Here is a 14,249-nt window from a genome sequence, read left to right on the forward strand (position 1 = left end):
CTGTAAGCTTGTATCGTAATTACTATATTCCTGGGCTGCATCTAGCCCAGCTCGGACTGGAGATTTCTATCGCATAAGCCTACGATGTTTCGATCAATACCTATATACTCTGTCGCGTAGTACAAGCACTTCCGAAGAGGTTCTAGGTGAGCTGGCATCCCAAGTGTGGCTTTGCTGATGCCGGGCGCCTGAATCTTACGTCTAGACCAAATTGGGTCGGACTCGTCTCAGCTGATGGCGCCACAGACTGAGCAACATGGCATGCACGATGTCTGTACTTTTCAACACACTCTTTATCCACACGATCCAGTACGCAGAAGGACTAACATTTTCAGGCGCCTCCTTGGATGTGGAGATCCGCATAGAGGCGCGCGGGTATACGTCGCTGGAAACCTCGCGTATGCACCCCTGATGCAACCTTAAGATTGTCGCGCTTCAGTCTCAGCCTTCGGGACTTATTTTCAGCCCCCAACATCGCCTTGCAGCCTTGTCACAGAGCTATAAACCCATCGCATCGTCCTCTCTATCGTTAAGGACGCAAATTTAGCATTCGAATAACCATGTCTTCTAATTCCGATATTGGCAACGACGATGTCCTGCCTGCCAAGAGGGACACGATGCCGGCACTTTGGAGTGCGAAGCAAATTCCACATAGCGCAGACTTTCCCGATCCTTATGCATTGATCGGAGACGCATATGAACGGATACCCGTGGCAGATGAGTGGGAAATACCAGATCCGTAGGTAGATAGCACGACTGTATTTCTAGATCATCACTTACGCAGCACAGTAACAGCAAGAAGCTACCATACTTGGCGCACATCAAATCACTGTCAACGTCATGGAAAAATCTACGCCATCTGGCGGACTGGATGCAGGTCGGAACAACCCCACTGCGTTGGAATGAAATCAAACATCACCCAGAGGAGCTCGCAAGGCGGAGGAACAAGACCAATGTCACTTTCGTGGAATATAACCCTTCCACAGCACCCAAAACTACAGCAATCAAGACACCCACATTGCTGCACGAGACTTTACAAGCCCTGTCGCATGAGCGTACGAAACAGCCTCCTCTGCGACTGTTCGTTGTGGAAGATCTGTCTCAGCAAGTCATCGAGCTTTTGGGAGCGCGCTTCGATATTGATCCTTTATTCTTCCGCGAGCAAATCGATGACTACGTATGGCATAACACTCGCGACCCCTGGGCATCACCGCCCAGCCTAATCTCAAGCATGAAGCATCGACCGTGGTTTAGAATGCGCAATATGAGATTACGATATTTCAAAACAGAGAAAGAATTCGAGGATTCGAGGTTAGAGGCAAATGCCTGGAACGTGCTGAGACGTCCTGACAACGACGAGAATCATTGGCACTATCAAGACAGAGACGGAGCAGTCGTATCCATTATGCGTACACGGACCACAATGTGGATTGGCAAAGATAAGCAGTGCGGAAACGGGACTGTAGGAATCGTGTTGCTGGATCCGACCGTCCGCCAGGGTCAACCCCTATGTGAGTACCAACACATGACATCTCAACCTGGCAAAATTACACGCTGACACTGCAAAGGGTATGATCGCAGTAATTGGCTGCCGACCCCTAAGATGGAGACCAAGGTCTACCCTTCGATCAAGTCATCTGTATCCTGGTTCGAGGATATTGTCCAAATGACTACCGCATTCCCATGGTTCGAGCGGAGAGAAGGTCACGATATAAACGCGCAAGTCCTTGCCAAACCAACCATTTACACCATTTGCGCAGAATGGCTTATAGTGTGTGACTATGTAAGGGCCCGACTTAGCCAAATAGAATGGGAACTTGAACTGCCGCGCCTCTTCCGCTCAAAAGGCGACGCCATCGATACATCGCTCAAACGGCTTCACACTTGGCGTCGGCAGATTCCTGTATTTCGAGAGATGGTGGCAGAGACGTTGGAACACGCGCTCCCAGCCGCAGCGCGACTCACAACCCCGTCTCCTCAGTATTCCGCCGCGCCCAACTCACCTCTTTCTATACGCTCAGCGTTTTCTGACAACCTGGTCATCAACTTTGAAAACGTGGAGGGGTTTGAGGATATAGTCCCCGACTTCAAACGTGTTCTTGCCGATGTCAACGAACTACAGGAACGCGTCGACCGCCTTACCAGCATTGTCACTTCGGAAATATCCATCGAAGATTCACGTCGCGGACTTGAAGAGAATCATAACATGGCAAGAATCACATGGCTGGCGACTATTTTCATTCCGTTGACGTTCATATCTGGTTTATACAGTATGAACGAGAGCGTGTCGGCGTTGAAATCAACATACGGGTGGTATTTCCTGACCGCCGTGCCGTTTACGTTGATCGTTATGGCAATCGGGTGGGTCGCAGGCGGCGGAAGCCTCACACCATGGCGGAAGGATTCTACCAAGCAAAAAGGTATGATTGGGGGAAGAGATATGAAAAGAGCGAAGTTATGAAGACAGGGCATGATATTACCTAACGCTAGCACCGGAAAACATTTCTTCGACATGAAGCGGCATATTAGTCTCGTAACATTTTTCCTAGCTAGCTTCCAACAACACCGGCATCGCTTTCGTCACCGCCTGCCCTCGGCTACAATGTGAATCTGAAACTCGGATGCTGATGGCCGAGTCTATCCGCATCCGCTTGCAGAAGTCTATCATCTCGCTCACCCCTGTCTCGCTTCTTGTTTTCCCAACCCAAGTACACACACTGGGCAGCAGAGAGTACGATCGTTATCACTAATGCACCAAGGCTAACCGAATGGCCCAAAACATACCTCGGCGCATCGCGTTGGAGATAGATGAATGTACCGATAAAGGCCGAACAATTAGCAATGGAAATCACCATACCAATTCCGACTGCTCGGACATAGTGAGGCGCAAGGTTATTGGACGCCCATCCCTGGATACATGTGAGCAAGACAAGTACGCAGATCTTCAGATCAAGCTTACCATGAGCATGGGTGAGCCTTGGAAGACACCGATGGCAACTAGGAACGTGCCGGCATATCGTACGGCATTGGTCGTCGCTACTATCAACATCACGTAACCGCATATTCCCAAAACGCATCCTCCGATGATAAAGTAGCCCCGGTTCTTTAGTTTGTCCGAGGCATACGCCGTGCCAATGACGGTGATGAAGGCAGCCATGTTGGGGGGCACCGTGAAAAGCTGCGCAGTAGTGCTTCGATAGCCCATTCCTGCGATGATGCTAGGTAGGAACAATGAAAAACTCTATTGTAAATCAGTGTTGCCATTGAGACATGGAAGTCGAGAAGACGTACGTATAGCGGTACCAATAAAAAGAACCAGATGAAAGCAGAAAGATAGGTCTGTGGGGCTTTCAGTGCCATCCTTACCCAATACCAGCTAAACTTCTCATCTTCCACATCGACTTCAGTAGACCCTCCCGCGTCAAGTCTCATGCGTCGTAATGCCCATTCTTTCTCTTCGTCGCTTAAAAAACCTGCTGCCGCAGGCGTGTCGGGCATGAAGAAGAAGCAGATGATGCCGAAGACAACAGTTATTGCACCCTCGACTATACTAAGTTAGTGCAACGTATTCCCTGATATGGAGGGTGAACTATGGATGTTACTCAAGTTGGACTTACCAAAGAAAATCCAGGGCCACCTTCGATACTGCCCAACTTCAATGGTAGCCAATCCTGAAGCTAACAGTCCACCAAAGGCCCCAGATAGTGGCGCAGCGCAGTAGAACAACCCGCTTCTCAACAACATCTCTCCTCTCCTATAGAACATGGCAAGATAGATTATCACGCCACCAAGGATACCACCCTCACATAGTCCTAGCAACAGCCTACATGCGACCAGCCCGGCGAAAGACTGGACGAAGCCCATGAATGTGCACACTAAACCCCATGCAGTTATAAGAGCCGGTAAGTATATGCCGGCACGTAGGCGCTTGACAAGAAGGTTCGAAGGTACATCAACGAGGATATACGGGATGTAGAAGACTAGAAGCGCAATGTTGAACCGCGTGCCGGTTGTGATAGATAGCTCGTCTGACAGGCCTGCTATACGAGCGTTACCGATATTGCTGCGGTCTATGAATGAGAAGAGCCTAGACAGATGACTTAGTATATAGCCTGATGTTGTGTACGATAGCAGGGAAGATACCAAATTCCGAATAACCAAGGTAAGATATGGGTGTCGAATTTACGATTTACACGCCTGTCTAGGGCGACATCGATCGTTTCGTCAAGCACAATGGCCTTCTCGATACGTTCAGTGCCAAATTCTTTAGGTTCTTCCATTGTAGCTAATTGGTAGGTTGAAGGCTCAGCAGCGCGCGCTCACAACAACAATGGAGAAGTCAGGTGCGAACAAGAAAAGAGATAAACATTAACAGAAATCTAAGGATCTAACTATTGTTACACTCATGACCCGTAATTGTACGTTTTCCCGAACCAATACCAATAGACTGATGTCCCTCCACACTGCGGGGAAGTTCGAAGGATCAACAGTAATGCGGGGATTTCTCCAAAAGGCATGCCGAGCTATTAAGACGTGCTTGTTGACCAGTGGGCGTCCCACAAAATTCCTTGCGCAAGGGCAATGTGGCGTATGGCGTTCCGCGGAGACGGCTGAATTGCGAGTGCGGAGAAGAAGGGCAAGGCTGGTAAGCGAAACAGCAGAAGATGTGGCTGACGATGACCCGAAACACGTGCCGTTAGCGAGCCGTTGCCGCCACTTATTTCGTCATGAACGCCCAGAAGCTTCTAGCCAGTACGACGCTCGGCAGATCAACGACACGGTAGAAAACCTCCGCTACGATTGCAACGAGAGGAGCGCAAACCAAGAAGCACACGAAACTGCTCGCAGCGTTGTTCATGCCGGCGGTGACCATGTGTGTGTATAGCTTGATACCGGCGGTGTATATGATTATGGATTGGACGAGGAACCAGCCTGAAATTTGTAAGTAGTTGTTCGATGGAGCGTTCCAGGGCCGTCACTTACTGAAACTCCTCTTGCCTAGCGAAACAAAGAAACCGCCGCGAAGCACAGATCGAGGCCACTCGAACGTCTCGATGAGGAGCATCGATCCAAGGATGATGAGGTAATTGTCGACCCTCGGCATTGGCTGATCCAGGTCAGCGTTCTCGTTCAGGAACCCATCGTCGTATAGCGCAGTGTGGCCGTATAGTTCGTTGTCGCGCATGCTAGGCTTCCCGGAGATAAAGGCGAATTGCAGTATAAAACCGGTTACCACCATGATGGCGTACAGTGGCCAGACCGGTATGCCGAAGTTACCGATCTTGAATCCCTTCAGGGACCGGAACTGGAAGTCCATGTTGAGAACCGCATCAGCGATGATAAGACCAGTGACACTGTACCAGGCCCAACTCTGCACCCAGAATGCTGCTACGATGAAGGCCAACATGGCCTTGACGCGCCATGAAGTGCGGGTGTTCGGGACAATAATCATGGTAATGTAGACGGTGTAACTTTGCTGGAATAGCACAGACACTATCCAAAGGGTCCCTGATGGAAATACATCGTTGGCAGCTTGACTAGCGTAGCGCTTGTTGACCCAGAAAATCTCAAAAAGGGAGTTGAAGTAGAGCAGGAAGTTACGGAGGCGCATTGGTGCGATGGTGGAGATGTTGCCAGTGGAAGCCAAGAATTCGGAGATGTAGTCGGTTGAGCTTGTGCTAAAGGCTGCTGCCGCGAAAGAGTATGCAATGAAAGTGGGAATCCATAACCTGATACCGCGACGAAAGATACTGGAGGCACCGACTTCGCGAGTCTTGTTGGCGAGATATGGCAAGCAGATAGTTCGGGCAGAGAGGAAGATAATCCATGAGTAGATCAGAGCCTCGTTGGCGAAGAGCACTGAAAAAGACTTGCGAAGTACGACCTGGTATGTCGGGCCGTCAACGTTCTTCGAGTCGGGAAGGGCGGCTGGGAGGAATGTCTGGAAGAAGACGAAGAGAAAAGATTGGAACACGAGTAGGCCACGGAGCCCAATGAGGTAGTTCTGGTCAATCGAAAGGCTAGTCGTCCCTTGCGGGGTTGACGACGAAGGGAAGAACGCCTTGAGTTTGGACGGAAGGGTAGGCTCCATTGTTGCAGACATCTTGCTCAGTACCGCGAGTAAAGGTAAGAAACTTGATGGTAGAAGAGGAAGAGCAGCTTACCAACAGGGTAATTTACCCTCAACCTCGATCTCACACGGACAACAGATTGAGCACAAGCCCATAGCATTCATGCGCAGCAGTAGCACCAAGTTCCATAGCCAAGATACCCCCGGGGGAGACCCGAGATCAGCACCTTGGCCACCAGAACGCCCACGTACCTGAAGGCAACTTTTCTTTCCGCAACTAGCACAACATTCACCTACCGAGCACGGGAAGCGTTGAGCTTAGCTGCAACGCAAGCTTCCGAGTAGGCCTCAGGTGCATGCACGCCAAGGTCTAGCTATGCTTTTTGTGGCGTTCTCGACGTGCCGCTGTGAATCTGTTGATAAGCGTTGACCCTAGTTGAGGCTGGTAGCGGGTAACTTTCGCGGGTTACAATAGTTTACAAATTTGTGCAAGCCCAACCAGTCAGCATACGGACAGCTGTTGATCGTTATCTTGTCCTAGGATGTTGGATTGACGGCCTTGAGATTGTGTAACAGTGCAGTCCTTGTCATACATATCCCAGACGCACATCGTGACGTGCTCGATGAAAAGCATCCTGCTCTCTCAACATGCCGGTGAACGGCCTTCCTCAGGACCTTCCACGTGTGGCGCACGGGGCAGCACTATCTACACCTGTCAGTTACCGCCTCAACACCTGAGGTTGTCTGTGCATCCCGAGCCCTATCCGTGCGATAGGCCATAAAGGGTCATGAACTTCAGACATTTGCAGAAAACATAGGGGCTGACTCGTGCTTTCGAACCGAAAAAGGAAGGTGAGGGGACACGAACAACGAGAGCCCACTGAAACCACTGACTGGCCGAGAAAAATGCCGTGTCGAATTTTCCTAGTAGGTAAGCGGATGGTTCCGCTGACTGACGATGTTGTGCTACCCGCCATGTGTTGTGTGCTGGATAGCAACATCCCACGCGGGCCTAGGGAACGCTTGTGAAGTGGATCTATGCGCTAGTGGGCGCGTGTCGATCGCCCCGCATAGTCGACTTGTAATGTCCCGACCACCCCTGATGCTGTTGATTATTTCCTTTTCCAACGTCGCTAGGGTGATGTTTTCTGGCAGGGCGGTAGGATGCAGGGACCGTTTCAGTAAGGTGCTGGGCTTCGGCCTTGTTTCGTGCTAAGAATTTACTTATCTTTGAACCTTACCTTGATGGATACAAGGCGTGTCGGATCGGGATCTGAAGCGCCGACGTGATCTTGCTGGGATAATGCGGTTCTTCCGTGTTCCTGCTGCATTGCCGCGCGTTGCTTCATGGATTAATTTTCTAGTCGTAGTCACCGAGAAGACATCGTGATAGAGATTGGTCAATGAAGCAAGCTTATTGGTAGATGAGAAGAGTGCACAATCATGAGAAACCTTCCGTAACAGAATTCTTCCGAAACAGTAGTGATCACATGAGGAATTCGCAGGAACAGCAATGATAATTTTGAGTTGTGGTAATAGTGATTATAGTGATATTAATCGTGTATTATATACTGGAGCGTGACTCATTATAGCCTCGAGGCCACTGATGGCTTCTGAGTCTTCATTCCATTATCCAGAGAGTGCATCTAATGTCCTGCGCCCTCTTCCCTAATATATATAGACAAAAAAGAAATTGATAAAGTGTAATGTGGTGTTACTTCCTGGCTGTTGGGTTCCAGGAGCTGTAGTTGACAAGCTGACGAGCATGACCGTATAGACCGATCGTGGCGTTGAGAATAAGATAGAAAGGATACAGAACTGAAAAGAGAATAATCATCCTCCGAGAGATGTACTCGGACTTGACCTGGTTGGTAATCCAGAGCGTAGCAATCAAGCAGACGATACTGTGACACGACACTGTTAGCGAGGTACAAATTTAATCGTGCAGATGCTGTACGAACCTGATGATGAAAAGCCACTGTGATACAGGGTATTGGAAATAGACCAGCCTCCACAGCTCGTCCCCGGAAGTCGGAAACTTGACGATAATGAATGACGCGACGAGACACGTGTACTGGGTAACCAGATAGTACGAAGACTCGCGGATGAGCAGTAGTGACAGTACACCGAAGCGGGCAGTGAAGCTACGCTTGGCATGCTCCTCGTGCAGTGGATCCTTGACTCCGTTCCAGACCATCTTCATGTGACGCATACTCGCTTGAGCCCAACCCTGAGCCCACCGGAGACGTTGCTTCCAGAATGCGCCAAAGGTGGTGGGGGCCAGCTCGTACGAAGTGACATTGAGATCGTGAACAGTCTTCGCACCTTTGGAGAAGGCGCGGAGAGCAGAGTCAATGTCCTCGGTAAGCATAGTGTCGTCCATCTTCAGATCGCGCAGTAATGAAGTGCGCCAGTAACCATTAGAACCGCAGAAGAGACCAAAACCCCACATAGTAGAGCGACCCGGGTGAGAAACAGCGTAGATCTTGTCAAACTCGACAGCGATCATGTTGGTCATGAAGCTATCATCGGAGTTGAAGACGATGCAACGACCCTGAACAATGTCAACCTGCTTGTCAGCGACGAATCGTTCGGCAGCCCATCTGGGTGAGTTCGGGTGGGGGTAGTGGTCGCAATCGTAGATGGCGATGATGTCCGATCCAGTGTCCAGCGTGAAGAAGTAGTTAAGATTGTCGGCCTTGGAGGTGGAGTTGGGCACCTTGATGACCCTTGCGTGTGGGAAGCGCTGCGGAAGTGCGGCTAGCTCGCTCTCCAATGGCTCGATTGCTTTCGAGGTGTTGTAGAGGATATTGATGCGTATCCTGTTCGAGGGGTAGTCAATCTGCTCAAGCGCATAGAGAGCGCGATCCATGATGATGTCCTGCTCGTTGGGTAGGTAGGCGACGATGAGCAGATCGATGATTGGTAGCTGATGGTGCGGCGTAGGGAACAGCCACTCCTTCTCCTGTGCCTGGGTGACAATCTCTCTTGCCTCACGACAAGGAGTGATGCTGAAGAATGCCTCCAGAACAGTTGTACCGGCGATGTAGAAGTTGGTGCACATGTAGATAAACCAGAAGATGGCAATCAAGCTGTTGCTGCAGTACATGTACAGACATACTGAGAAGACGTAGTATGAGGCGACCAGACCGAAGGGCGTCCATTCCGAGATGAACGATGATGTGCGCCCGGGGATCTCGGAAACGCTCAAACTGCTCTTTGGGGTTGACTTCTCGTTGACCACAGGAGAGGCGACCTCTCCAACCTCGATCACGCAGTCCTTCGTAGAGTCTGACATCTTGAAACGAGTGTATGATGCGACTGTCACGGTGGATGGGGGGGTAGTCAAAGCGAGTGGTGACTATGATGGAGGGGGTGGGACAACTTGTAAGGAGCGGATACAGAACATATATTCGGGCCTTGATTGTACAATCTCTTAGTGCATTGGGTAAACACTGTGACCATCAACCAACGAATGGAGAAGGGGCAATACCGCCGAAGGGTTCATGTCGAAACCGTCATTACCGCCCGTAGGAGCTGGTCTCCATGCAAGATTCGTGCTCTACTGAGATCAGCATTACCTAGCATCAACAATGCCAAGATGTGATAATGAGATTGGAGTGGGTCAGTCCTGCACGTTGATCATGTCGACCCATGTGCATCTCTACAGCTCGGGAATGGTGAATATGCCAAGTCACATGTCAAACCCACGCTCATTTGTGCGTCCAGCCAACGGTATGCTTTTTGCCAGTAGGCCGCAGTTTGATCCACGTCACCGAACTGCTTGTGTATACTGGATTGGGCGGATTTGGGAGAATCCATCGGGAAGGCGACATGCCAGCCGCTATCTTGCGTCGCATGGCCCCGGTACCCGGTGTACATGGTATTACTGAACCTGCAGAAGCTATGCAGAAACTGTGCAGAAGCTGACTACAAGAGCTGAAAAATTGGGCACTTTCCTCGGCATTGACACGACAACGCGTTCCCGCAGCGGCATGGTGAGTGCAGCAAGCAGCGCTGGGATTGATGAGTGTAACGCCGGCCCTGGTCGTTCCGGAAACGACTGATAGCGGTCGATGCTAGCAACGAAGATCAATGATCGAAACTGGGATGGTGATGAAGTTTCCTCAACAAAGATGAGGCAGAACGAGCGCGGGATGCATTGGGACATCGAAACGTCTGTGCTAGCGCCGACGCACAGGTGCATTTGGGCAGGTGTGCGGCGCACGTTTCCGACCCACCGACAGCGGGGGCACGGCATCTTCCTCAACCTTCTTCTCTTCTGCACCTCATACGGCGGCTAGTTAGCCCCATGCCACGACGTTCCAACCTACTTGCTATCAAGTACGGGCCTGCCAAGAAAAGCTTGCATACCTTTTTTGGCCCTGTTGCAGGGCCGCGCACTCCCCGCTGAGGCAACGCTCCGATCATGACCCCCAAAGGGACGGGCTAGGGCTATGTCCCAGATAGGGGACTTTTCGAAGCGCAACGACCTGATGCCAATGTTGGTCGGAAAAGCATCGCGGCTCCTCTCCGCCCGGCGAGCATTGTTGCAAGCTTGTGCCGGGGTCTTTACAAAGGCCTTGCACAGCTAGCTGCATGCATATGTTGCAGACAAATACTGCCTCTCCAATTTGAGCAGCCTGTTTCGCCCTGTTTTCTGTTCAGTCACTCACTCTTCGCCATGTTCAACTCTCATTTGCTCGGTCTTGCCTTTGTGCATATCTTGCCTGCGCTTGCCGATGTTACGCGTGGGCAGGACAGCTGTGCCTGTGGTTTCTACGACAGTCAAACCCAAGAGCTCTTCACCGACTCCATCATCGTCTACTTCAACGAGACCAACCAATTACCAGGCGAATTTATTGCTGAAGACTTTGCTCAGAACTATGCGAAAGACTGGGTCCGTTCTCTGCTGTAGCATGTGCTTGCGAACTACCTGCTAATGCCTTTCAGAATGCTATCTACCGCGAAGGTGCCTCTCCCGAAAACCTGAGATTCAACAATAGCGATTCGCTTCAGCTTGTTGTGCAACCATCCACCAACGACCATCTTGTTCGGGGTGCTAGTCTTCGGACTAAGCGACAAGACATCCAACATGGTTCTTTTCGCACTCTCATCAAGTCGGCGGACATGGAATCCGCCGGCACTGCAGCCTCAATGATGTGGAAGTACAATGAGACTGAGATCACTGAGCTTAGTGTCATGAACATGAACAACCAAAGGGATCCATGGGTGGGAACCTTTGTTAACAACGAATTCACCACACGCAACCTTGGAATGAACTATAGCCAGCTCCTCAACGGTACGGCCGCCAACCGCAACTACACTACGCTCGGCGGTGGTCTTAGCAATGGAAGCATCAACCCTTGGGATTTCACCGAATATCGGATCGATTGGACCGCAGACTACATCAACTTCTACATTGGCGGCAACCTCACTAGGCAAGTTCAACACAGCAACAACAAGGGCATGCCGTCGGTTCCTTCAGCCCTTTTCTTTAAACACTGGTCAACCGGTAACCGCTACTCGATGCGTGGTCCTCCCCAGCAAAGAGAGTCTATTGCTGAAGTTGGCTGGATACGCATGTTCTTCAACTCGTCTTCGATGAACGAAGATGCTCGCGAAGACTTTGTCGCCAGGTGCCCGTTGAACAATGCATGCTCAATGGATGATATCGAACTCCGTGGCTCAACTCCTTACGGTGACGACGCGACCGAGAAGTGGGAGCAGCACAAGGGCAAAGACATCAAGCGTATGCCAGCGCTCTGGCTCTCCGTGTCATGTCTCATCTTCTCGACCATCCTCGTCATCCACACCCTCATCCGACGTCTCGCTCCCAAGGTCAACAATGACATCAAGAAACCTGACGCAGCTTCCACAACCGAGTCGAAAGCCTCGGAGGAGCAAAAGAGGAACCCTTTCAGTGACAGTACTTTTACAGTAGCCTCTCACGAAATCTTCTCCCGTGGCGGTGGTGAGCAGAAAACCCCATCTGCCTCTGAAAAGCGCGACTCAGACGACGACGACATGGCCATCGAAAGGCTTCCCGGCACCTCTACTCTCGGAGGCTCTACGCCCAAGGATGGCCTATCCAGACCGAGCTCGATTCTCTTTGACAGCCGTGGCCCGACTCCATTCAACAGCAACTTCAACACTACGCGCGAGGATCTCTACGCACCTATGCCACCAATGCCCGGAACAGCAGTCTCAATGGGACGTGACTCCATGCAGACTATGGTAGACCCTCGATCCACTCTGATGACTCCAGGTACCCCAGGCACCGCAGTATCGAGAGGACACGAATCTATGATGACACTGATGGACCCCCGCGCCACGACAAACAACTCTGTCCCTATGGTTGCTCCACATGACAAGATCGCAATGGAGACTGTTACTGAATCTGCTCTTCCAGCTCCTCGTATGCGCCCTCAGCCTCTGCCCCAGCGACAACGTATCGACCATCTTGCTGGTCTGACAGCCCTCTGCTCTCTCGTGGTCACCCTGATGCATTTTGGTCTTACTTTCGTCCCTGCCATCGTCACACCGGGTGCACCCGCACACAACGCATCTGAACCATGGGCACAGAGAATCATCGGTCCATTCCTGCTCAACCAAATGTGGCTCGGTGTTTTCTTCACAACCTCGGTTCGTTTCCTTACGTCGCCTTACTTGCGCAAGGGCAAGATGGACGAGATTGCAAAGGCAGCTGTGCGTCGTACACCCCGTCTCATGATCCCCGTCGCCGCCATGGCCCTACTGGAGTACTTCTTCATCGACGTTGGTGCTACCAAGTTCCTGCAATACATCCCTTCCCTAACCTGGTCGACATGGCCTTACGTGAGCCGCTATCAGAACTTTGGGCAATATGTCTCTGAAGTTCTCGAACTTATGTTCCTCGTTCCCAACGCCGTCCCACAGATCACACTGCACTACTGCACCGGTGTTCTCTGGACCATCGCCGTACAACTTCAAGGTTCCTGGCTTGTGCTTCTCGGCGCTGTCGTCGTATACGAGATCAAGACTCCCTGGAAGCGCATGTGCTACTATGCTTTCTGCCTCATCAACCACTGGTACGCGCAGACTTGGGGTACATACCTTTGGCTTGGTCTGCTCCTCACCGACCTCGATGTAACCTACAAGTGGAAGGCGTTCCTGAACAAGCGACCTTCAGCCTACTATGCCACCATCACCTTTTTCTGGCTCTGCGTCGGTGCTGGTTTTGCTGTCAACGTCATTCCTAACTGGGTCGACACGGACTTCAACTTCTCGACTGCAGAGCGTGGCATTCACCCCGACCCTGTGTCCGGCGAACCCATCCAGAACACCGACTCGGCAGGTTACCCTCCGTACTACACACCCCGTCTCAACGGTTTGCTCTTCGCTGGTGGTATGCAAGCTATTGTCGAGCTCTCCGCTGCCGTCCAATGGGTCCTCTCCACACCTCCCTTCTTGATCCTCTTCCCCCACGTCTTCACCATCTACCTGCTTCACGGTCTTGTCTTCTGGACGTACGGATCTTGGCTCATGGTCATGCTTGCCAGTCGCGGCTTCAGCTACGGTATCAATGTTACCATTGTGGGAATAACATCCTACGGTGTACTCTTCGCTTGTCTACCTATCGTCACTCCCATCATCGAGGCGCTGGGTAAGGATATGACGGCATTGGTATGGATGACAGCCACGAAGAAGTCGCCACCCAGGCGCCGCACACTCTTCCCCTTCCCCGATGACCTATTCACTGGCCGTGCCGTCAACGCCACGGAGGACAAGAAGGATGGTGGCGATGAGGAAAAGGGCATGGGTAACCGCGCTTCCGACGCCAGCACCCTCAATGGAAGCAACACTACCAGCCAACGGAACAGCAACGACAAGGGCAAGGGTGTCCAGTCGACTGTCATGGAGTACAAGTTGAAGGCGTTTTCTACAGAGGAGGACAGGAAAGAAACGCATCCATCGTCACGCATCAGTCATTTTTCTACTGATTGAGCAACAGACAGGGTCGTTGTTGTCAAAGGGACACACATAGACTCAGAGAACATGTAATGCTGGGTGGCGTTATTTCTAGTTTTGACATTTACACGATCGTCATGTTTTCTTTTTGCGATCTTTTTCTTTGTAGTTATTATAGTAGAATATGGTTTAGATCCCCAACGATTCGCTTCCACATATCCTCTTGGTA

General features: G+C 51.2%; 5 protein-coding genes across 5 annotated transcripts; 2 read left to right on the forward strand and 3 right to left on the reverse strand.

Annotated features, from left to right (window-relative positions):
- Window positions 1–560: 560 nt before the first annotated feature.
- J4E82_003342 (uncharacterized protein) lies at window positions 561–2,461 on the forward strand (the record flags this gene model as incomplete). The annotated part of the gene is made up of 3 exons (XM_051729629.1): window positions 561–739; window positions 790–1,511; window positions 1,569–2,461. The coding sequence occupies 3 exons, from the start codon at window positions 561–563 to the stop codon at window positions 2,459–2,461; spliced, it is 1,794 nt and encodes a 597-aa protein (XP_051590663.1).
- Window positions 2,462–2,944: 483 nt separating this feature from the next.
- J4E82_003343 (uncharacterized protein) lies at window positions 2,945–4,280 on the reverse strand (the record flags this gene model as incomplete). The annotated part of the gene is made up of 4 exons (XM_051729630.1): window positions 2,945–3,241; window positions 3,292–3,545; window positions 3,828–4,087; window positions 4,144–4,280. The coding sequence occupies 4 exons, from the start codon at window positions 4,278–4,280 to the stop codon at window positions 2,945–2,947; spliced, it is 948 nt and encodes a 315-aa protein (XP_051590664.1).
- Window positions 4,281–4,717: 437 nt separating this feature from the next.
- J4E82_003344 (uncharacterized protein) lies at window positions 4,718–6,091 on the reverse strand (the record flags this gene model as incomplete). The annotated part of the gene is made up of 2 exons (XM_051729631.1): window positions 4,718–4,932; window positions 4,984–6,091. The coding sequence occupies 2 exons, from the start codon at window positions 6,089–6,091 to the stop codon at window positions 4,718–4,720; spliced, it is 1,323 nt and encodes a 440-aa protein (XP_051590665.1).
- Window positions 6,092–7,784: 1,693 nt separating this feature from the next.
- Window positions 7,785–9,368, reverse strand: J4E82_003345 (uncharacterized protein; the record flags this gene model as incomplete). Its single annotated transcript, XM_051729632.1, has 2 exons — window positions 7,785–7,974; window positions 8,032–9,368. The coding sequence occupies 2 exons, from the start codon at window positions 9,366–9,368 to the stop codon at window positions 7,785–7,787; spliced, it is 1,527 nt and encodes a 508-aa protein (XP_051590666.1).
- Window positions 9,369–10,754: 1,386 nt separating this feature from the next.
- Window positions 10,755–14,056, forward strand: J4E82_003346 (uncharacterized protein; the record flags this gene model as incomplete). The annotated part of the gene is made up of 2 exons (XM_051729633.1): window positions 10,755–10,970; window positions 11,024–14,056. The coding sequence occupies 2 exons, from the start codon at window positions 10,755–10,757 to the stop codon at window positions 14,054–14,056; spliced, it is 3,249 nt and encodes a 1,082-aa protein (XP_051590667.1).
- Between the last annotated feature and the right edge of the window lie 193 nt (window positions 14,057–14,249).

Source organism: Alternaria postmessia (assembly GCF_024291825.1).
Source record: "Alternaria postmessia strain BMP 2775 chromosome Unknown scaffold_14, whole genome shotgun sequence".
Taxonomy (NCBI): domain Eukaryota; kingdom Fungi; phylum Ascomycota; class Dothideomycetes; order Pleosporales; family Pleosporaceae; genus Alternaria; species Alternaria postmessia.